Source organism: Ricinus communis, chromosome 7, assembly GCF_019578655.1.
Source record: "Ricinus communis isolate WT05 ecotype wild-type chromosome 7, ASM1957865v1, whole genome shotgun sequence".
NCBI classification, from domain to species: Eukaryota; Viridiplantae; Streptophyta; class Magnoliopsida; order Malpighiales; family Euphorbiaceae; genus Ricinus; species Ricinus communis.
The window spans coordinates 27,547,362-27,571,031 of NC_063262.1; the positions used below are offsets into that span (position 1 = coordinate 27,547,362).

Here is a 23,670-nt window from a genome sequence, read left to right on the forward strand (position 1 = left end):
CGATGATTTCAAATCGTTGATCCATTTTCCATAAGATGAACTTAAAAAATATAAAATAGCAACATCAAAATTACAAAATTGCCACTAAACACTTTTTTTTTTATCTGATTATTTTAGGATGTTTAATTTAGATATTTTATTTAGTGATATTAAAAATCAGCATATGATAATTTTGGAATTTTTTTTAAAAATTTAATTAAAAATTTAATATTATCTTTTATTAAAAATTTAATTCAACTTATTCTCTTTTCTTTAAAAGAAGTAAAATTGAACTCATTTCCTTTACTTCAATCTCTGCAATATTGGAACATTTTTTTAATATTTATTTTGTTCTTTTTCTTTGAACATAATCAACAAATCATCATCTGCAACGGACCCACACACCCTTCCAAAATCTCTCACCGCCAGTGCACCGCTACCACAACTTTAGATTAATCTTCAACCACCTCCATTTGTCTCTTCCTTCCACCGGCCTTTATGACCCATGTTAGCACAAACTCCACCAAATCTCTGTGCTCCCCATCTTCCATCAACTACCATTGCTGAAAATTAAAGAAAGTAAATAAAACAAAGATGTTTAGTTAAGATGTTGTGGTTATCTTGATCTTTCATTGGCTCATTATAATTTATAGTTGCTTATAATTATTATTATTATTATAATTATAGTTAAGCTTCTGATTAATTTTGTTTTTCAAAAACTCTTTTTTAAGCTATATTTATGTTTGATTTAGTTGAAAATCTTTTTCAAAAGAAATATCAGAAAATATATTTTAAAAATTTTTACACCTAAATAATCATTAATTATATTGAAATAGCGGTAGATTATAAAATTTTATGGAAAGTACGCTCTACTCAGTAGCGTTGCATCACATATTAACTTTTATAAGTATATTTTGACGAGTCTAATTATTTAAAATCGAATTAAATTTCTTCATTTCTTTACTATTGCGATGAAGGATAATTCAATAACCATGTCATGATTCTTATAAAAAGAGAATTTAACTTTCTTGTATGTTTTTTTTTGATATTTTTATAATGAATGACTATAAATAATTTTAAAAAATTATACTAATATTTATTTATTAAAATTAATTAATATAAAATAAAAAAATTAAATTAGTACCGCGATGGGCCAAAATAAAACTTTAATAAAAATAAAAAAAAGATAATTAAAAATAATTGAAAAGTAATAAGATAACAAATTAAAATTATAATATTTCCAATATCTTAGATCGTATGTATTGAAAAGACTATTAGAACAAAAGAGAGAAACGATTTGGATAAGAATTTTGTTAATGGATTCATGATTTTGCTTCCTGTAAATACAAATAAACAGAAAAGACACCTGAATTGATGGCTAGGAAGAAATAATAGCAATGGTAAAAATAAAAATAAAAATAAAAATTAATTATAATTAACTGACTCATGCACTTTTGGTTTGGCTATTTAAAAAATTTAATATAATTGTTATAATACACAATATACTTTTGGAATTGGAGCATGAGCCTGAGGCAATTTTAAGAGTGCCCATCTATGTCATTTTTTTTTTTTCCTTTAACAAGTCTTTCATTATGCTTGGACAAATTTTTAAATAAATTTAGTTGTTTATTTTGTTTATATATAATATTAATTTTATAACAATATACGATATTATTTATTAATTAGGAGCGTTGAATAGTAAATAAATAAATTAACCAATATAATATAATACTTATTATATTTAATTTAATAAAGTAACTCTACCTAAGACTTCTTAGAAAATAAATAGAACAAATAAAAATTAAATCTAAAACACTTTGATGGCAAATGGAACAAATTAAATCTGTGCAACCATCACCGTCTCCGTCCCTGCAGAAGAAAGCGTATATAAAAGAATATAAAAAAATTAGTTTGTATTTGTTGAGTCGTGATAATGATAATAATGCCCATCACTTTCATAATTTCATTTACAGTGATTTTATTTTATTTCACACGTGTGAATTAGCTCTCATACCCAATCATACATTATTATCCACCATGTTTATCTTTTCTAGCAACTGTCCTACTCAATATTATTGTGCTTCTCTACTTTTATTGCTGCCTCCTCCAGAAATCCATTTATCCAAATTCACAATTAATAGACTTGATTCCTCCATTATTAACAATTTAAGTTTTAGTATTAATATAATATTTAATTTTTAATAACAAAATCACTTGTTAAATGATTTAGCATATAATTAAGTACATTGAATTCATATTAAATAAAATTAATATAATTTTTTAATTTTATTAGAAATAAAATAAAATTAAAATTTTTTCAGGAGTATCATAATAATTGATTTAATAGTAAATTACCTATAAAATAATTTTATTATTAAAAATTAATCTAATACTGATATTTAATCATAAAAAAGCTAAATATATTAATTTGTAAGGTTTTTAAAATATAAAAAAAAAATTAAGTCACAAGGTACTTATTTGTCACAAAAAAATCACAATCCTCCGGATAAAAAAACACAAAACCACAAGTTTATTTTCGCGTTTTCCTAATCAATAATGCAAAGAGCTCATCAAAGAATATTATCAATTGAAGCCAAATATTAACATTTACTATATAATAATAATAATAATAATAATAATAATAATAGTGCTTTAATTAAATTTTATCTAACGCTATAATTATATAACAACTTTATATACATATTATATAAATTCTAAGATTGTAAAGATCATAGATTCATAATGAGATTAAAATGAATATAATGTTATATTTATATTTACATTTATAGATTGAAATTATTATTTAAAGAAAAATTATATATATTTATGATGTTAAATTTAAATATTATATTATTATTATTTTTGAATAATAATGAGTCAGTATTCACATGTAACGTAAGTGAGTAAAAAACTTTTAAATATATTAATTATTATTTTTAATCCATTTCACTATTAGTAATAATAAAATATTAAATATTTTTATTAACGGTATTATTTATAATAGACAAAATAAATAATTGTAATCTCGAACTTATCTTATTTTATAATTGGCCTTCTAAATTTAATTTTAATTCAATTTGACATATAAACTTCACGAGTTATTATAGTTAAACCCTTCACAATGTATTAAATTAACTTCTTATGAAAAATGAGTTCCATTAATTTTAATGTAATATTATTGTATATTAAAATTATTTTTCTAATTTCATAGAATGAAATAAAAAAATATTTTTCAAAGGATTGAAATAAACCGTTGTAATTTTTTAACTTTTTTTGCCATCAAAGACTTCTTTTTATGCTCATAGTCGATATTATAATAATAACCGTAGCAAGAAAATGTTTAAGATATGATAAAATCATTGAGTTTTGTTTAATAACTAAACTTGCCATTTTACTCTTTATTTTTTATTTATATTGTTTATAATTTTTATGTTTTAAATATATTATTATTTTATTTAAAATTATATATTTTTTAGATAACGTAAAACACATGAATATGACTGATTGAAGATATTAAAAATAACGATTTATAAAATTGAGAAATCCAATTGAATCAAAATTAAACTCAGAGGACCAATTGCAAAAATAGATAAAATTCAGAGATTATTTATATATTTTTATTATTTTATAATTTAAATATATTATTATTTTATTTATATTTATATATTTTTTAGATGGTCTAAGATACACACGCATGACTTCCGGTGACTAAAAAGATTAAAAATAATAATCTAAAAACTTAAAAAAAATTAATTAAATTTAAGAGATCAGGCACAAGAAAATGCAACAAATTCAAAATGCAATCTATGTATTATCTTGTATCAATAAAAGATAGAATCGGAAACCAATAGTCTTATTCTTTTTAACAAGAACCAATAGCCTTATTCAATAGTGCCTTTTTCCTCTTTAATTGAACGTCGAGCCAAATCTTATTGGAGCATTTAGGTTGAGGATGTCCGAATGAGTTGATGGGGTTCCATACCAATGTGATCCTGTCGGCCAATAATAATGATTAATATTCACAAGCAACAATTTTGCACGTTGATATTTTGGCTTCAATAATCCCTAACTTTGAAAATGGCCGCTGTTTATTTGCTTTTCTTGGGTCATGTCATAGACTTATATACGGTTGATTCAGAATGTAATCCGGTTATCCAATAAATCCAAATCTTGTTACCCGAATGACATGGAAATGCTACGTGTTACATGAAGATTGGAAATTGGATTTCCATTCCTACGATAGATGTTTTCTATTCCTATATTAATGAAGATTCTGTTCACATTCTATTCGCCAATGTATCAAACCTATGCGTATACATATTTTATGGGATTAAAATCTTATGTTATACAGATTTGATGGAAGGCAGACTAATTCCAAATACTAAATTAAAAAAAAAACACTAACTTTGGTTTGATTGTTTAGAATTGATGAGTTGTGCATTTAAATTCCTACCAATTTATATTGTAGGGTGGATCCAAGAGTTTGGGAGCCAACTGAATATTTAAAAAAGACACTATGTAAATAAAACTTGATAATGCATATATTCGAAAATTTGAATTTATCGAGTTACTGAGTAATATAATTGAGTTTCGGTCCAACTTAATAATAAAATGATTAGAACTAGTCATTTAATTAGTTAGATCTTAACCTATAAATTATTTAAATTTCTTATTATTTAAAATAAATCTCATAATTTTAATAGATTGATCTGTAATTTATTACGACAATCATCTACATAAAATTAATCAATTATATTCGAGTACAATTATGTAAATATAACTTAAATAAATAAAAAAAGGACCAACAATAATGTATATAAGAAAAATAGATGCATCGATACATCGGGTGCGTAAAAAAATAGCCTAAAAAAATAAAAATGAGTTGTGATTACTTATGTCACAGTGACTTGAAGGAGCCATTCCCTCTCCATATTACAATATAATAGAGACACATGATTAGATATAGAGATTACAAGTTAGAATTATTGAACTTCCAGTCTTTAGGGCTTGAGGCAATAGAGCAATGACTCATTGTATATTAGCTGTTGTGGGCAAAATGCATGAAGTAATTGGAGAGGATGACAAATAATAGTAAAATCAAAGAGTGTCACAGCCTGCTGTGCTTGTCTCGGAAAGGCACGAAAACAAATTGGAGTTTTCTTGACAATACAGGGACTGGGAGGCCCAATATAATTTGGATTTTTCTCAATACACATCACTGAATAATTGATTTCTATACATAAAGCTGTCTTGAATTTTAGAACCACCTTCCACATAAAAATGTACTTTTTCTAAGGTAGTGGCCGAGCCACTTTATAACAAACAGCACAAGGGGTGAAACAGCAACCCCCCAATTATTCTCCCTCTAATTATTATGGCCCCCCTCACAATTATATTACTTGAGGGGCCATAATAAGTATTGTCTCCTTTCTATAATTATTATAGCCTTTCCAAATTAAAAACTTACTTATTTCTTATATATGATTTTTAGTATATATATATATATATATATATATATATATATATATATAACAACAGATACACTAATCAATAAGATTGATGAAGTAACAATTAATGCAAAACAGCCAATTGGAAAACAATAGTCATGTTTCTAATATATATATATATATTTTGAAACAAAAGTTATATAATTGAAAACATCAACTACTAGCTTGCAAAAGTACAAAAAGATTTTCTAATATTGCCTTTTGTATCAAAAATTTGAACTCTATCTTAATTTTTTTATGACTGATCATCTTAGTTTAAAATGAAATATAATTTAACATTTGTAAATCTAGATAATTTTTTTTAATATTCTAACTTTAACAAGAGTTTATTAATTATTTATTAAAATTTTATAAGGGCATGAATTATGATTATATAATAACAGTTCTTACTATTTACAAATATATTATTATAAAAATACATTAAAAAGAGAAAATTTTGAAATACTTTTATAAAAATATATTAAAATCATAGCCGCCTCTTCTCTTTTTTATCTTTTTTCTTCTTAATCAAGTTTTATCTTTTGGCCCACTGTCGGTCATTTTTAGATCGGTGATCCTTTTTTTATTTATTTATTAATAATTAGTTTAATAAATAAATATTAATACTTTTTAAGGAATTTTATGGTCCTCAATTATGAGAATTTTGAATTTTTCTTCCATAAAAGTTTTATGGTCATCCATTACATGGATGTTGAATTCTCCCTTTATGAAAATTATAAAGAGAAAAAAAATTAAATTCAACATTTAAGCAATTGTGCTCGTAAAAAAAATATCTATAAAAATGATATATGGTTTAGCGTCATTCAATGGAGTGTTTTCCTCGCAGAATTGCAATTTACTGCTCCGTCAAGACAATTGATTATATTTATGAGTAGATTTCTTTACTTTTATTTCTTGATGCTTGATGTTTATTTTTATTTTTATATCAAGATATATTTATTAATTCTCATTAATGGAATATTCATATTTTTTCTATAAAAAAAAAAAAGAAAAGTAATCAAGTTGGCTCAATGTGATTAATAATCAACTTATTTTATGATTGGCTCAAACTATTTTTTATATTTTTATAAAAAGAATTTAAATGAAAAGGAAATAATTAAACTTTAAAAATATTTTTTTCTCCATCCAACTTTGGTAGATTTTAATTTGTATAAAAATTAAGAAATTCAGTTTTTTTTTTTCAATTAATACCATTATTTTTAACAATTATTTTAGTATAATATATTTAATAACTTTTTAATACATATATAATTATTTACATAGACTTAACAACCTATCTGTAATTTTTCAGATTTAAATAAAAATAATTTTGTATTGGAACTAAAAAAAAAAAATAGTAATTTGTAATTTCAAAATCAAGTTATAGATATTAATATTTATGATAATTAATGGAGGGTATTATAGACATTTATTCATTAAACTAATAACTAGAAATGTAAAATGAATTATATAATATTAGATCAATTTCTTGAAAAAGATAGTATATTAAAGTTGGTCACAATTATATATTATTAGACGAATATTGAAACTTAAGTAAGTGGTCGCAATTTAACAATTGCAAAGACAATTTGGAGGGATCGAAATTGAGCATTGATTGCATTCTATAGTTGTGCCTTTTGCCACGTCATTTTCAATTGCCATCCAGGGTAGTTAACGTGGTGGTTGAGGTCTATCTAATTTTTCACAGCCCTTTCAAAATCAAAGACATTGTTTATATTGTTTATTTTGAAGTATGATTAACTACTTAATATATATATATATATATATATATATATATATTATTTTCCTTAATTCTAGATATCATTTAAATAAACTTTTGATATTGGTAAAAAAATTTATTTAAATTCAAGCATACTGCTTTCACTTTATATATTTAGATATTCATTTTAGTGGAGTCGACGACTCATTTCAATAAAAAATTAGTTTGTTTTATTTTATTTTCTCCAAATACCTCCTTAATTTTTAAAATAGTATATAGATTGAGGTATTTGCATTCCGTGTGATCACTACTTTAACAAGTTATCAATTATATTTAAATTTTTAAAATCCTTCTATAAAGTGACTTGAATTTATAAGTTAGAATGCCAATTAGATTTTAGCTAAAATGAGATTTTTTTGTTTGATTATAATGTATATTTTCTATTTAATGATATATATAAACTTAATTAAATTTAAAAATTAATAAGATTATGTGTCACTCATCTACCACAAAGTATAAAATATTTAAAATATGTGTCAATTTTTTATTTATTGTAGTACAGACATCAAATTTACTCAAGAATTTTTCTCTTTAAAAACTATTAATTGTCTACTCGTACGTTGTACGACCATTATTATTAGTTTAATTACAAAACTAAGTTTACAAATAAATATTAATAGATTTTTCAATATTTAATATTTATTTTTAAATATCCCTGTTAATTTTTTGAAGATATTTTATGATTTTATTAGCAAATAATATAAAAATTATATTAGAAATATTTATTAATTAATTCTAGTATTATATAAATTAATATTATCAATATAATTGATATTACTATATTTTAGACTTAAAAATTATTAAATAATAAAAAAAATCAATGTATTAGTAAATACAATATTTAGAATATTATTTTCTAAAATTAAAATTATTATCTAATTAAATATATATATATATATATATATATATATATATATATATATATATATATATATATATATATATATATATATATTTTACTTTACCCTTACAGATAATTGTTTCTGTCACTCATTTCTCTGCAACTGTGGGTGGTGTATGCATCAATTATAGAGGGTATTCTTTTTTAGCATTATCATGAAGAGTAGGAGCAATTGCTTTATGTCATGTAAGATTGAACTATTTGTCATTTGTGCAAGAGACACTCTTTTATGAAATCCTCCTGCAACATAATCAATATCTTCATAGACAAGTGATAACAATGATGGAATCATTGAATTGGGATTGTCACCATATCATCAAGTAAAAACAGCTTCGATCAAATGGCTAATAATTTTCTTTTATCACATTTCAATAACTAATTAAAATTGGATATAATGAATATAGAAATATTCCTTTGTCCAACTTGTGGTTTAGAACAGCTCTCGATGCATTTAAATTTGAAGATCAATCATCAAGAACTGCACAAGCAAAAAAGAGAAAAAAAAATAATAATAATAATTGCCTCTAATGGCTCTCTTTACTCTACCTCTGTGGCTTTCTCTTCTCCTACTTCTGCCATTGTTTCTCATCTTTCGAAAGAAGGGTGATAAGAAACATCTCCCACCAAGCCCTCCTAAGCTTCCACTTCTAGGAAACTTGCACCAACTCGGCAATGAATTGCATCATATGTCTTACTGGAAATTGTCGAAGAAATATGGTCCTGTTATGCTTCTTCATCTTGGTAAATTAAAGACAGTTGTAGTGTCTTCTGCAGAAGCAGCAAAAGAGGCTTTTAAAGTTCATGATCTTGCATGTTCAAGCAGACCACTTTTAGATGGTTCTGGTAGACTTTCTTATAATTATTTTGATGTTGCTTTTGCACCTTATGGTGAACATTGGAGAAACATGAGAAAACTGATTATTCTTGAACTTTTTAGCTTGAAAAGAGTACAGTCCTTTCGACCCATTAGAGAATATGAAGTTGGGGTGCTAATGGGTAAATTAGCAGAAGCAGCAGCTTCTTCTACTCCTGTTAATCTTACTGACATGTTATTTGCACTTATTGCAAATATCACTTTGAAAATGTCTTTCGGGTTTGAATATAGAGGCAGTGACTTTGACAAAGAAAGATTTCATGAAGTTGTTCATGCAACTGAAGCCATTTTAGGTAGCTATGCTTTTAGTGAACTTTTCCCAGGTATAGGTTGGTTGATTGACAGAATAAATGGCCGCTATGCAAAGACTGAAAGAGTTTTTCGTGAGTTGGATAAATTCTTTCAGCATATCCTTGAAGGTCATCTTAAACCAGGAAGACAAAAGCAGGGTGATGACATGATCGATGTGCTTTTGGGTATAGAGAAGGAACAAACTGAACGTGGAGGTCAAGTTGAGTTCACTAAAGTCAATATCAAAGGAGTTCTCATGGTAAGTTCAAGTTCTTATACAAAAAAGAAATTCTTTAGACACATAAAATATTACAAATCTTTAGGAATTTGTTAAGATCTTATTTCACAAATAATTAATTAAGCATAGTTGATTTCTAAACTTTACTAATTCTAACACCTTTTAACTATTTTTTTAACTTATAACACATCTCATGCCATTCACTATTTATTTTGAGGGTTCAAACTTGCTATTAAACGAATTTATGTCTTTTTTTTTTTATATATCCTTTTGTATTTTTATTTAATTTTTCATAAAATAAAGTTCAAAAGGTTAATAATTGAAGTTGAAAGGTCAAAGAGGTTAAAAGTAGAAATTGAGAGCTAAAAGACAGAATTACAATTACAACGTACATGACATCTTCGGCTATCTGATCTTACTTAATTTAATAGAATAAATTTTAAAAATATATAATCAGATTTAAATGAGGTTAAATTTTTTTTTTATATCCCTATAATATTAATATTTTACCTGTATATTAATTTTTTTTTGATTGATTTAGATTTTATAAAATATTTTTTATCTAACTAGTATTTTTCTTTCATTAAGATAGGTTATTTTATTAATTTATTTATTTTTATCTTTTAATTAATATTTATATGTTGGATGGGTTTATTAAGTAGGTGTTTGTTTTTAATCTATTTTTATACAAATTAGTTTTAGCGGATAATGTATTCATTATTCAATTAATCTTCTTAAAATATATTTATAAATATAGAATAAAATCGAGTTTGGGCATGTTCAGTTAGTACTAACTAAATGCTATATCACAGGGCACTGGTACGAATAATAAAGTTAAACTTTTAAATAGATTTGGGATGAATCTAGATAATTATATTTTGAACAAGTTTGAATTGAGATATCTCTAATTATTGTTTAAAGATTTCTAACTTTTTTCTTTTTATTAAATTTGATATATTTTCTTCAAAAAATATATATTCAAAATTATTTTATAAATCATTGATATTAAATTCCGCAGAGTATTTCAGCTATTTAATCTTTTTATAGAGTTTTTTTTTGCATATCTCATGCTTTGCCACTATGCAAAATCTGAATATTATTATCATTATTGTTCAGGTCGTCATCATAATTGTTTTTTTTTTTAATTATAATTATTAGCTCCGTGAATAGTACCATAAAATCAATAATTTCTCTTAATTCATTGGATGGTTATTATTGAAAAATAAAAGTGATAATTCATCTCTCAAAAATAAATATTGTTGCGGCTTAAATTAGATGTCAAATGTAAATCAATAATTTTGTTACTTTAATTTTTAGTTGCATGATAAAAAACTTGTTGACTAAATCTTACATTTTATACAAAGGTTTTTAGATTATTTTTCTGATCAAAGTATGCCTTTCTGTAATTAAAATTTACAACAATTCACTGTTAAATTTTTATATGTATCAGAATTTATTCGTGGGTGGAGTGGACACTTCTGCAATTACTTTGAACTGGGCAATGGCAGAACTAATGAAGAATCCAAGAGTGATGAAGAAAGCACAAGATGAAGTTAGAAAAGCTATTGGAGACAAAGGAAAGGTGACAGAAGCTGATCTTGGAAAGCTTGGGTACATCAATATGATAATAAAAGAAACTTTCAGAAAGCATCCTCCTGTCCCATTACTAATTCCAAGGGAAACCATCTCTGAAATTAAACTCGATGGTTATGTAGTTCCAGCCAACACAATGTTGCAAGTCAATGTCTGGGCAATTGGACATGATCCCAAATACTTTAAGGATCCTGAGGAGTTCTACCCCGAAAGATTTGCAGAGAGCCCTATTGATTATAAAGGAAGTCATTTTGAGTTATTGCCATTTGGAGCTGGAAGAAGAATGTGTGTAGGGATGCATGTAGGAGAAATGAACATTGGGATTGTCCTTTCAAATCTCTTGTACTGTTTTGACTGGAAATTGCCTGATGGGATGACAAGGGAAAATCTCAACATGGATGAGATGGACCATGTTGCTCTTACTGTTACTAAGAAGGTACCTCTTTCACTTGTTCCTGTCAAGTACAATCCATGAATATTGCTTGAGCTGGCTATATATATATTTTAGATAAAAAGTGCACGATGTGCATCTAATAAATGTATGGATGTAATGTGTCTGTATCATGTAATGTTTTTGAAGTTTTTGTTGCTTCTTCTTCCTCCAAGTTCCAGCAATTTAGCTTTGCGTTGTATAAATAGCTTTTGTACTGCTGTAAGCAGATATTCAAAATAAAGCATTTGCTATATAAAGTACCATCAGTATCTGTGGATTGTTCCATTAATCAAGGCCAATGCTATCTGCTGCATAACGGCAACAACAGCTTGATCATCAGGTGGGAGAAGCAGAAGTGTGCGGTGCTTTCATGTTGGTTGATAACCAGAACAGGTCTTAAGAAGAAAACTATACTCCACAACAAGACAAATTCTTGATAATAATTGATAAGCATTATATATATATATATATATATATATATATATATATATAGCAGCATGGGAATTTGCATAAATTGGTCTGCAGGCTAAAATACAAGATAAGAATTCTTATCAACAAGGGAACAAGCAAAAGCCTAGACTGATTATAATTGCGTGGCAATGATAATATTACCAAAATATTCAGTACTTTTGTTGATTTATATTCAAATTTATTGACGTGCAAATGACCTTACGTTTTGATAAAAACTTCTCTTACTTGTACTTGCTTCACTTGAAGATGAAGGCAGCAGAAAACAACCAAATTCCACCAGGCCCTCCCAAGCTACCAATTATTGGGAACTTGCTCCAAATTGGCACTTTGCCTCATCAGTCTTTGTGCCAACTCCCCAAGAGATATGGCCCGGTTATGCTCCTTTATTTTGGTCGTGTATCAACTGCTGTAGTTTCTTCCGCTTAGGCATCAAGAGAGGTCTTAAAAACTCATGATCTTGACTGTTGCAGTAGACCTCGTACACAGTTACATGGCCCTCAGAGACTCACTCGCAACTACCCCGACATGGCTTTTTCCACTGTAGGGAGACGAAAAATATGTGCTCTTGAGCTTTTCAGCCTAAAGAGAGTTCAGTCATTTAGGCTAATCACGGAAGAAATTAGCTTGCTAATGAATTCCAACTCCCAGTTACAGGAACTCTCGTTAATCTTACTGAAAAGTTATATATTCTTACTGCAAGCACTGTATTTAGGATAGCAAGATGCTGGGAGTGGTTTGGACAAGAAGAGGTTGTAAGACCTTATCCATAAAGCTGACTCTATTGTGGGTTGCCTGTTTGCAGAAGAATACATTCCAAATGTAGGTTGGATACTCACAGTGCTCACTGGTCATCATGCAAAGACTGAACAAGTTTTCTTCAAGTTGGATGCTTTTTCTTTTCCCAGCAGGCGATTGATGATCATCTCAAACCAGAGAGGACAAAGGAGCAGGAAGATATTGTTGATGTGCTGTTGAAACTAAAGAGGGAACAAACATAAACAGGTGTAGCATGGCTTAGAAAAGATAATATCAAGGTGATCTTCCTTGTAAGAATCTAGATTTTCCAGCTGTTCACTTTATTCACATATCGATTTTATGACAGCTATGAAAACCCATCAGTCTTTAAAGCTACAACGAAAGTTGAAAACTCAGCTACCTTCCTGCTTGTCTGTGATGATTGTATAACAGAATTTAATATTGGGCGGAGTAGATACTACAGCCATTAATGTCGAATGGGCAATGGCAGAATTAACTAAAAATCCAGGAATAACAAGAAAGCGCAAGGTGCAGTTAGAAATTCTATGGACAAGAAAAGAAGAGTAACTGAAGCTGACCTTGATCAGCTTCAATACCTGAGGCTGGTTTCTGAGACTGCACCCTCCTGCTCCACTACTACTCCTTAGAGAAACCAACGTCTCACTTTAAGATCAACAACTACAACATACATCCCAATATGCTAATCCATGTTAATGTTTTGGGCGACTGCTTGAGATCCTAACTACCGGAAAGATCCTGAAAAGTTCTTCCCTGAAATTTTTGTTGACAGTTCCATTGATTTAAGAGGGCAGCATTTCCAATATTTGCCACTTGGATCCAGGGATAAATATGGGAATGGTAATGATGGAGATTGCACTCGCAAATCTCTTGTATTGTTTTAATTGGAAATTGCCCAGTGATACCAAAGGAGAATTTAACATGGAAGAGAAAGCTGGACTCACCGTTGCTAAGAAGATAGCTCTCAGGCTTGTGCCAATCAACTACCTTTGCTGGGAACCAAAAGATGACCTGAGCTGAAGAGGGTTATTTCATATAAAGTTGGCCGTGTAAAGTACCACTATGTTTACACATATGTGCTAAGTCATTGGATCAAGAAAAGCCCTGTTTGTAAGGTCGTGCATTGAGTTGTGTACTTGTGCCTTCTGCATCAGTACTGATGAATGATGGAATTTCATGTTTTGCTAACTGAAAAAATGTGCCATAACAATGTGGTTGACCAAAGATGCTATAGTATGCGCAATCATTGTAGCTTGCTCTCTATGGCAGGGAGCCAATGCAATAATCAAATGCATCTGCATGTCCTTGCTACCATCCTAACTGAACAGATCTTCATGATGAAACAGCGGATAATTTGAACTCACAGCAAAGAGCCTATCGTGCCTTGTGCACTTAGCTCAAGACTTTACACAAAACATTTGGATTTTGATTCTTTGAAACCCTTCACTTTATATATGATTTCATTAACAGCATAGTCTGATAAACAATAATAATGCTTTGCCTGCATTAGAAACCAAACGAACCGAGAAAAAGTCTCTAAAAATTCTGAAGAGCTATACCAAATTCTCACCTGTCAACTGGATGGAGAATGGACAGCTTCAAGACATATCTTCTCTTTTCTTGATGCCTTGTGAGAGACGAGCAAAAATTAGGTAAACTATAAGAAAAGAGAGAATCAAATAAAAAGAGGAAAAAGACTTTATTCTCTGAAGAAAACTACATCATGGCGTGAATTATTTATAAACCAATTATCAGAACACATTAAGCACATGTGCGATGCAAATCTTTATCCTTATATAAACAGTAGCGCATGAAATAAGCTGGCCTTGAAGAAGGGTGTAAAATTTCTTGAAAATTATATTTTGAAAGTTCAAAATAAATACACAAGTAGAAAAAAACAAAAAGAATGGACAAGGGAAAGAAATAATCATAGAAGGGGTTCAGAGAGCTCCATTTCATTTGATGTCTGTTGTGTTTCAGGTCTGCGAGAGCCCACGAATTCCAGTCCCAGCCACTGCCATGGCCAGCATACATATCTAGGTCCATTTCGGCCCCTTGAGTCTTCTCGGGTTTCAAACTCTTCAAGCTGATGACTAAGCTCCTCTACCCTATCCCTCAGCCTAGATGCCCTCATGTCAGCCAATCTCAATGACTTCTCGGCAGCCTCTCTTGCTGCCATCGCTGCAGTTGCTGTCTCTTCTTTGAATTTTAGCTTTTTCTCTGATTCTAACATGGCTAACCTTACCTCTTCAAGTTCTTGTTTAAGTGCAGACAGCTGCAGGTACGTGGCCAAGGACATGATCAGATTCAAATTACTAAAACCCCCTGAATTTGACATTATTTGAAAAAAAAATCTTCCTTCACCTTTTACATACACTTTTTTTCCTTTGTCAAAGTAATATACATATTTAACTCCCTAAGTTTTCATTGAAATAATATTTTCATCTGAGTTTTGTAAAATAACTATCTTTAAGTCCCTAAAAGGTTAACAAATGAGGGACTAAAATGTAATATGACGACTAGTGTGCATATTTTTTCAAAATTTAAAGGGCGATTTCCTTCAATTTTAAACAATAGGGATACAAGTGTGAATTTTGTTAAGAACCAAGGTTTATGGTAATTTCCTCACATAATAATTAGGCAAGACCTTAAATGGAATTTTATGCACAACAATCAAGCATCAAGTAGGTTAAATTTGAAGATCTTTGATTCATATGTCACACTCCCTAAGAACAACATAGACATCACTCACATTTCCATGATGCTTCACATGTTTTAGTCTATTTGAAATCATGCCACATCAAGTGAGTTGGGAAAGAATAGTAACATTGAATCATAATGAAGCTGTCACAGGTATTTGCAAATCTTCTGCAAGCATAATTCTCAAGATTTGCAACTTTTTTCAAGATCTCTCATTACTTTGAGTTGTTCAATTTTCTATTCAACAATTAAAACCAGTCTTTAGCCAACCTCAGTGCCTGTTTTGTCAAGTATTTCCAAGGTTTTGCAAGCTTTTACCAAAAAATAAAAGATAATCCTAAATATTCTCACCAATCAAGAGCTCTATCATTTGTCTAAGGTTACTGCCATGCCAACCTCTTTTCTTTCTTGTTTAGATGTTCTAAAACAAATTAATTGAAAAGATATAATGAAGTTCAATGCATTAGAAATTTGTTGCTCACTTGCTCATATACCAATAAAGCATCAGAGGAACAGGCTAAATAATTAGAGACAAACTAATGAGTATACCTGAGCAACAAATTCCTGCTCAACAGCTCGGCCGGCAGCAGCCTCTTGTTCTGCTGCTACTTTCCATCTAGTAATTTCTTCTTCAGCAGCAGCAATATCCATCATAAGCCCTTCAACCTACAATGCGATGAAGATGATAATCAATAATTTCTGAAACCAATCCAATAACGTAGTTCATGACCTAACAATTGCACGAGTTCCAAGAATCCATGAAGAAAGCAGTATTGGATACTGACGCTTGAAAAAACACTAACAACTTACACTTTCATTTGCCACTCTCTCCTTTTCTTCAAGTTCCTCTATTCTATGCATTCTATAGCCCAATTCCTTTGACTGAGCCTCTGCATGCTCTTTAAGTAAATGCACCTCTGCCCTTAATACAGTAAATTGGCATAAGAAGAGAGCAATATCTGGTAAGTACAATAATATGATACCAAATACACCGCCAGTATATGTTCTTATGAGTTACTCTGTTAGAAGTACCTCAATTCCTCCACATTATGTTGTAGCTCAATGATCTCAAGCTGAGATACCTTGACGATATTCTCCAAAGCACCAGCCTAAGTAAAATGTATGATTGGAAGACAAATTAAGATGTAATACACAAACCAAAAATCTAAAATAATAACAAAAAAAACTGTAAGTACACTTACCAAAGTGTATACTTCGTCCTCTTCCATGTATGGAGTACCACCTTTGTCTTGAGATCCGGATATCTTGTTATCCCCAATAACCTTACTAAATTTGAAATCTATCCCAGCCTCCTTTAAGCCATTCTCTGCAGCTTGAAACAATTCACTGGTTTTGGAAGATTGGTCCAATTTCATCCTCTTCGACAAAGCACTTCTAAGTAATGAACCAATATGTTCTTTCTCCTTAACCAATCGAGCCACCATTTCATTCAAAACCTTCACCTCATGACTCTTCTCCTCCAATAAATCCCTTGTTTTTTCACCAACAATTCTACTCAACTCATAAATTGATTCCATCCCTGCTAAAGAAGCACGTAGATTCTCCTCCATATCTGTTTGTTGGGGGAGAAACAAAGACTCCGACAACTCCGAATCCAAATGATTACTATCAACAATCTTAATAACATCATAAAGCCGGTCATGAATCTGCGCAACTAATTTCAACTGATCGACCAACAAGGGTCTCTGCAGTTCAATCTTCGACTCAAAATCCCTCAACTTATCATCATACTCCCGAATTACTTCCTTCATCTCTAAACCTTCCTTCTCAACCAAATGCGTTTTCTCCAACAACTCTCTCTCAACTTCTGCAACCTTACCTTCCTTCTCCGCCAAACTCTTCTGTAAATTCTCAATCACAGAACACTTCTCTGCTGCCTCATCTCTCAGTCCACTAATCGAAGCTTCAAGTTGAGACACCTCAATAGCAATCTCGTAATTTCTCTGCTCAATTTGTTCTCTAGCTTCATTTCTTGACTTCGTAGTTACATCAATTTGCTTAATCATCTCCTCAACGATCTCATTCGTTCTTTTAATAACACCATAGGCAACAGCTTGTAATCCATTATATTTGTGTGACCTAGGTAACCCTAAAGCAGAAAAATTCTTGAAATTACTAACTTTATTAGATATTTTCTCAATTCCACTAATTAACATATGTCTCGAACTCTCAATCTCCGATTGCAATCCTTCCTTAACTTTCACCACCTCATCGAATTGTTTCACGATTTCATCTCTCTGCTTATTCAAATCACTCAATTCTACAGATATTCTCTCTTTCTCTTTCAATGCTTCTTCTTTATCTCTCAAAGCTTCATCTCTTTGTCTCGCGCACTCATCCCGTTTCTTGATCGCTTCATGCGCTAGTGCTTTTAACCGATTGAATGATACTTGGAGTTCCGATTTAGACGTCTCCGCTGCTTCTCGTGCAATTCTCTCACGATCGAGTTCCGCGAGAAGCTCGCGATATTTTTCTACGGAAATATCTTCTAAACTCGGAGTTCTAATAACAATCGGAAGCGGATCGTCTCCCTCTACATCGCTTAAGACTGCGTCGTTTTCGTCTCCGGGACCACTCGCCATTAGTCCAAAATCAATTCAATTACTTAAAGCGGTGATCAATCATGTAAGTTTGTCTTTAATTTCTAATAAATTTAGAGCCACAACCTAGAACTGAGATTAAAGTAAAGGATTACTTTAAATAAAAGGAAAATAATCTAAACATGGAAATGAACGGTGCATTGTAGTTGCAGAAAATTAATATTTTATTAGAATTGAAACATAATGATTGACTTACTATATGTGTGAGTACAGAAAAAGAAACTGTAGGAGAAGAAGAAGAGAGAAAAACAGAACCCAAACAACGAAGGAAAGTTACCAACCAGCCAGTCTCCCCTTCTCTGTTTTGTTGTTTCTCTTTCTCCTCGTCAAGAAAACAAGACGAAAATGTTTTCCTTTTCCTTTTTTTAATGAGGTGGAGGTTTTGGTACGACGCGGGTGTATACACTAGCGCTTCCAAACGATGTCGTAGAGTAGATCAATGGCGTTATATATTTTCCTATCATAAATAGAGCAAAATTACATTTCCCCCCTTAAGATTTGACTTCTGATCGAAATTGAAAGCTTACATCCCTATCCTTTTATTTTTCCTAATTTCGTTAAATTAGCTATTATTCTCTAGGTAGTTTTTTTGGTATTGCTCAATCTAATTAAATGATTAAAAATAATTTATTTAACTCTTATACTTAATTCAGATTAAATAAAAATTATTATTAATAATTAGAGCGAAATTATATGATTTTATTATATACTAATTAATAAAAATAATAAAATAATTGTTGATTAAATTTTTTAAATGTTTTTAATAATATGAAACCCTTCAATTGTTTTCAACTTAGAATAAAATATTTTATTTTAGTAGTATATCATTGTTTGTAATAAGAAATAATTAATTAAAACTCTTCACTTGCTCCTAATCAAAGTATCTAGAAATATTAACAATTAATTAACTTGATATCTGTATTTTTTTTATTTTTAGATTAATAAAGATTATATACTTAATAAATTTACTATTCCTAAATTTTTTTACCAAATTGAGTTTAAAAATAAATTAATAAAATTCAAAGTTTTGATTTTAGATTATTATTAAATTTTATATAATAAAATAAATTCTCTTAGACCCCCGAGTATTTTAAATAAAAGATAATATGAAAAATATATTGCTGCAATTGTCCTTTAAAATACTTTCATCTTTTGTTATAATTAGATAAATAAATTTAAGTAAAAATTATTATTTAATTATTTTTATCAAAAGATAGGATTACATTATTTTAAAATTTAAAAACAAAAATTTCCAATTTAATAAAAATAATAATTTTATTGAATCTGATAATTAATATTAAATTTAAAGACCAAATAAATTTTTTATTATTTACTTCTTTGATTAGATTAATATAAAAAAATAGAATTAAAACTCACAAATGTCAGTGTTTTGATTTCAATTTTAAAGATGTAATATTATTAATATGGTAAAACCTCAAGGAGGAAAATGCAATTTCGTCTAATAATTATGTGCATATCAGTTAGAAGATGTGTCAACGGTGTTGATTGGTGACTTGTATATATGTATTCCTAATCTGACCTTTTTCTTGTAAAATCCTAATTGGAATTGAAATGGGATCAAAGTGCTAAACTATAATTTTTATAAGAAAAGAAAAAGATACTTAATTTTGTTTACTTGTAGAATCTTGGTTCCTAATCTCTACGACTTGCCCTCTATTTCAGTATTTTTTTATAACTTTAATTGTTTGGCGATGGACTTTTTTTAAAGAGAAGAGTAACTGATTATATATGTCATTTTTCAGGCTTTATAATCATATGTTATAAATCAAATTAATTAGCTTGTTAAAGTCTTATTATTACCATGGCTTAAATCAAATCATCAGATTTGCTCTTACAATATAAACTTGTTTATATTATATTTGTTTATTATACTCAATGTGTTGGACAATGTACACATACTTCAACATTTCTAATGAGAATTATTTCAAGAGAAAAAGAAAACGATCTGTTTTAAGAGTTTTATGCCACTCCAGATTAATTAACCTATGTCAGAATAAGCATTTGTTGGACGGTGCAATCTGCGAGTCTGGGGCACAAATGATATCATCAATTGCTTATCGCCATTGCCCACTTCTATTGATTCCATTAATATTGTTTTACAGTCAATCCCACTGAGTCAAATCAACCATAGGCGAACTGTTTCAGAAACTAAGATTCAAGTCTAAACATCTTATTATAGGAAGTTAACAATGCGTACATGGTTGCGAGTAGATTCAGAAAAAGATTTTTGAATTACTGGCTATTAATTAGTGCCTATTTTGTACTGTATCAGGAATTTAAAACTTGACACCCTTTTCCCTGTTGGTAACAGAACTATGAGTTTGAAAAACATTTTCTCCAAAATTTAATACAATAATAAGATTGACACTATTTATTTCTCCAAAGAAATCATTTTAATTCATAACCACTCCAAAAGTTTACGATTGATGTACTACGCTTAATCACTTCCGTTTATATTTTAACCGAACTATTCTATCAAAGCCAGCAAGCTGCTTGGTATCGGATCCCTCTCCATGCAAATAAAAGGATGCGACAAGAGTTGAGAAATAGTTCATCTCTTGCTGGGTTCCCTTTCCAAGCAACACTTGAGGAAGCCTAGAAATTCTTTTGATGCATTTTTTGGCAGCACATCGTCTAATTCTCCAAAATATATCTCCATTACAAGCTCCATCCAATTTGTGCCTCTTCTCCGCTAGGAAGAATGGATAATGCCTAACATACAGCTCCAACCAAGTAACACCCAAACGCCATACATCTCCTGCAAAAGGATACCCTAACCCGAATGTATCTGAATCCAAACCTACAGGACTCATATAAGCATATGTTCCATGGCTGCCCGGGTTGTTATTACCACCAGTCCTGTCACCAATCTTGCTAACTCCAAAGTCACAGCTTTTCACTTTCATGTCCTTGTTAACAAGAAGTTTGCAGGCTTGATATCTAAATGAACAATATTGCGTCCATGAAGATAGCTAAGGCCATTCAGTACGTGGTAAGCAATATGGGCAAGTATGGATTCAGGAAAAGGACCATTATTTCTGAGAAGAGAATCAAGTCTTCGTGCTTCCATATACTCCATCAGAATAGCCTCACCAACTTTAGGCTCAAAACCCATGACATTTGACTAGAAAAGGCGAGTCTGTAGTAGTTAAGATTTCTATCTCTTGTGATAAAGAATGGCTAGCATCAGAACCAGTAGTAGTAGTGATCTCTTTATGAATGATTCTTAGGGCATAAATTGTTGAAGTTGATCGGTGACGTACCTTGTAGACGATCCCATAATTTCCACTTCCAAGAACACAAAGTTTTTCCAAATCTTCTTGAACGATACTGGTAGTCGTAGATAATGGCAGTGAGGGAGAGCAACGAGGCTGAATATTCAATTCATGAGGGGAAATATGAAGATTTCTTGGTACTTTATTTCTTCCAAGAGCCATACTGGAATAACTTCGTTTACGTTTTCTATCGGGATTGAGTATTTCTGGTGATGATGATGAAAAAACACTTGAGCAAGTCTGATCCATTGTGATTAAATTTATATAGTGAGGTAAAAGAAGAATGGTATTGGCAGATTATACTTTAAAAGGTTTCAACCCTAACAATCATCAAAATGAGGATGAAATCAGTTTCTTGGAAGTACCTTTTATGTAGTGTGACTAGTAGTGGGCTTGACACTTAGTGATCAAATTGTTTCTTAATAGAAAAGAATATATATATATATATAGAAAATAAATATTCATAACCTATCCAAATTAAATAGGAAGAATGAAAAAGATAAAAAATTTATGTAAATTAGTAGTCGTTATATGTTTCGGAGATATTAGAGTTAAATAGTTAATCTATCTAAGTTTCTGTTATAATTTTTCTGAAAAATTCTTATTTAAGCGTTAATATATCACAACTAATAAGAAAGTAATACATATTTATGAGTATTTTACACTTTGATATTGAATAATCGACATATACTTAATCATTTAAAACTATTGAATATATGTCAATCATGTATAAGTTTGATGTATAAGTGAAGACATACATAAAGCCGGGCAAAATTTTTTCAATATGTTTTATGTTATGCAGTTAGATTGATTGAACCAAACAGGAAAAGAAAAAAAAACAATCCATGGCAGTGAGCGTGTTATAATTGATGAGTTTTTTTTAAATTTACATGAATCTAATACTGATTATTATATCGATTACAGAATCTATTATGCCAATAGCAGTATCATCACAGTGCAATAAATAAAAGGCAACTTTTAAAATGTATACTAAAGAAAAAAAAATTCTGTAAATTATTTTTTTCAAAAATATCATTTTCATAGTTTTTTTTTTAAATTTACAGTGTTTTATTTTTCAGTTCAGTTGCTTTTTAAAAAAATCATAAATAAACAAAAACCTTAAATTTTAAAAAAATTAAAATACTATATATTAAATATTTTAACACTTTAAGTAAAAAATTATAAATTTGATAAAAAGAATTTAAAATATAGATATTTTCTGATAACTATCGTAAATAAAGAAGGTGACAAAAAAATCTAGATACTTTATATAATATATGTAACAAAATATTAATTTGGCTGTATATAGAGAAATTATTGTTTGTGCGTGCATCAAGAAATGGGTTAAATTTAAATACCATTACATGATGAGCTTGAAAAGAATTTCACTTCTCAAAATTAATAGTTTATTAAAACCAGAAAAAGAAAACAAATAACCTGAAGTTCTTGTTAATGGCTAAACAAATTTGATGTCAACAGTTAAGGTTCAGTTAATTTTATAATCTCAAATCGGATAATTAAAAAATCCTTTCTTTTCCCCATTCATTCTCCGTAGGTCTCCCCTTTCCTTAAAGTTTTTTCATTCTCCCGATGAATAATTTAGAATAATTCACAAGTCTAAATGGGCTAATTGTTCTTGAATAGCATCAGCTACTGTAGAAGTTTCTGGATTTCGAGATTTATCGAAGTTTTGGGCAAAAAGAAAGGAAACAAAATATTCGTATTCAAACTGTAAAATTAATATATAAAATGGGAATGAAAGAACATAAATTGATATACTTTCGGGGTTTTACTATGGATGCTCATTGTAAAAGCTGTAGTAATTCAGTGGAGGATGATCATATTGAATTGTTTCGGGATTGTCCTCAAGCTGTGTCGATTTGGAGTGTCAGCTCCAGAAATCGTTGAATCTTCATGAGTGGGTTATCAGAAACCTTTCGGGTAGAGTTAGTGCTTCTTGTGGTTCTGATTGGAGTGCTTTTTTCTCCAATGCCTTATGGTGGCTCTAGAATGTGGAGAAATGAGTATGTCTTTCGAAATGTTTCAAAGCCTTTGAGTTCGAAGGTTAGGTGGCTGCGAGACTATGCTGACCAGGTTGCTTACGCCTTTCAAGGTACTGCTGTTGTGATGGGGCGTAGTCACGGTAAGCAGGTTATTATGGTGGGTTAGTCTCCTCCAAATGAAGATTGGGTGACTCTTAACAGGGATGGGGCTAGTAAGGAGTGATTCTCAT

At 29.5% G+C, this 23,670-nt stretch overlaps 2 protein-coding genes and 1 pseudogene across 3 annotated transcripts; 1 reads left to right on the forward strand and 2 right to left on the reverse strand.

Moving 5' to 3' along the window:
- The first annotated feature begins 8,600 nt into the window (after positions 1–8,600).
- LOC8285479 (cytochrome P450 71B36) lies at positions 8,601–11,835 on the forward strand. The gene is made up of 2 exons (XM_002515019.3): positions 8,601–9,570; positions 11,000–11,835. Exons 1-2 carry the CDS (start codon positions 8,674–8,676, stop codon positions 11,615–11,617), a joined length of 1,515 nt encoding a protein of 504 aa, XP_002515065.3. The 5' UTR covers positions 8,601–8,673; the 3' UTR covers positions 11,618–11,835.
- Positions 11,836–14,592: 2,757 nt separating this feature from the next.
- LOC8285476 (uncharacterized protein At3g49055) lies at positions 14,593–18,533 on the reverse strand. 2 transcript variants are annotated; one of them, XM_015716733.3, is made up of 6 exons: positions 18,423–18,533; positions 16,723–18,213; positions 16,553–16,629; positions 16,331–16,442; positions 16,070–16,186; positions 14,593–15,095 (listed from the first exon to the last, which is right to left on the reverse strand). In XM_015716733.3, exons 2-6 carry the CDS (start codon positions 18,121–18,123, stop codon positions 14,748–14,750), a joined length of 2,055 nt encoding a protein of 684 aa, XP_015572219.1. In that variant the 5' UTR covers positions 18,124–18,213; positions 18,423–18,533; the 3' UTR covers positions 14,593–14,747. The 2 variants fall into 2 exon arrangements, with proteins under 2 accessions (XP_015572219.1, XP_002515062.1); XM_002515016.4 differs by having other exon boundaries at positions 18,338–18,494.
- A 2,096-nt stretch (positions 18,534–20,629) lies between these two features.
- Positions 20,630–21,686, reverse strand: LOC8285475 (annotated as a pseudogene).
- Positions 21,687–23,670: the final 1,984 nt, after the last annotated feature.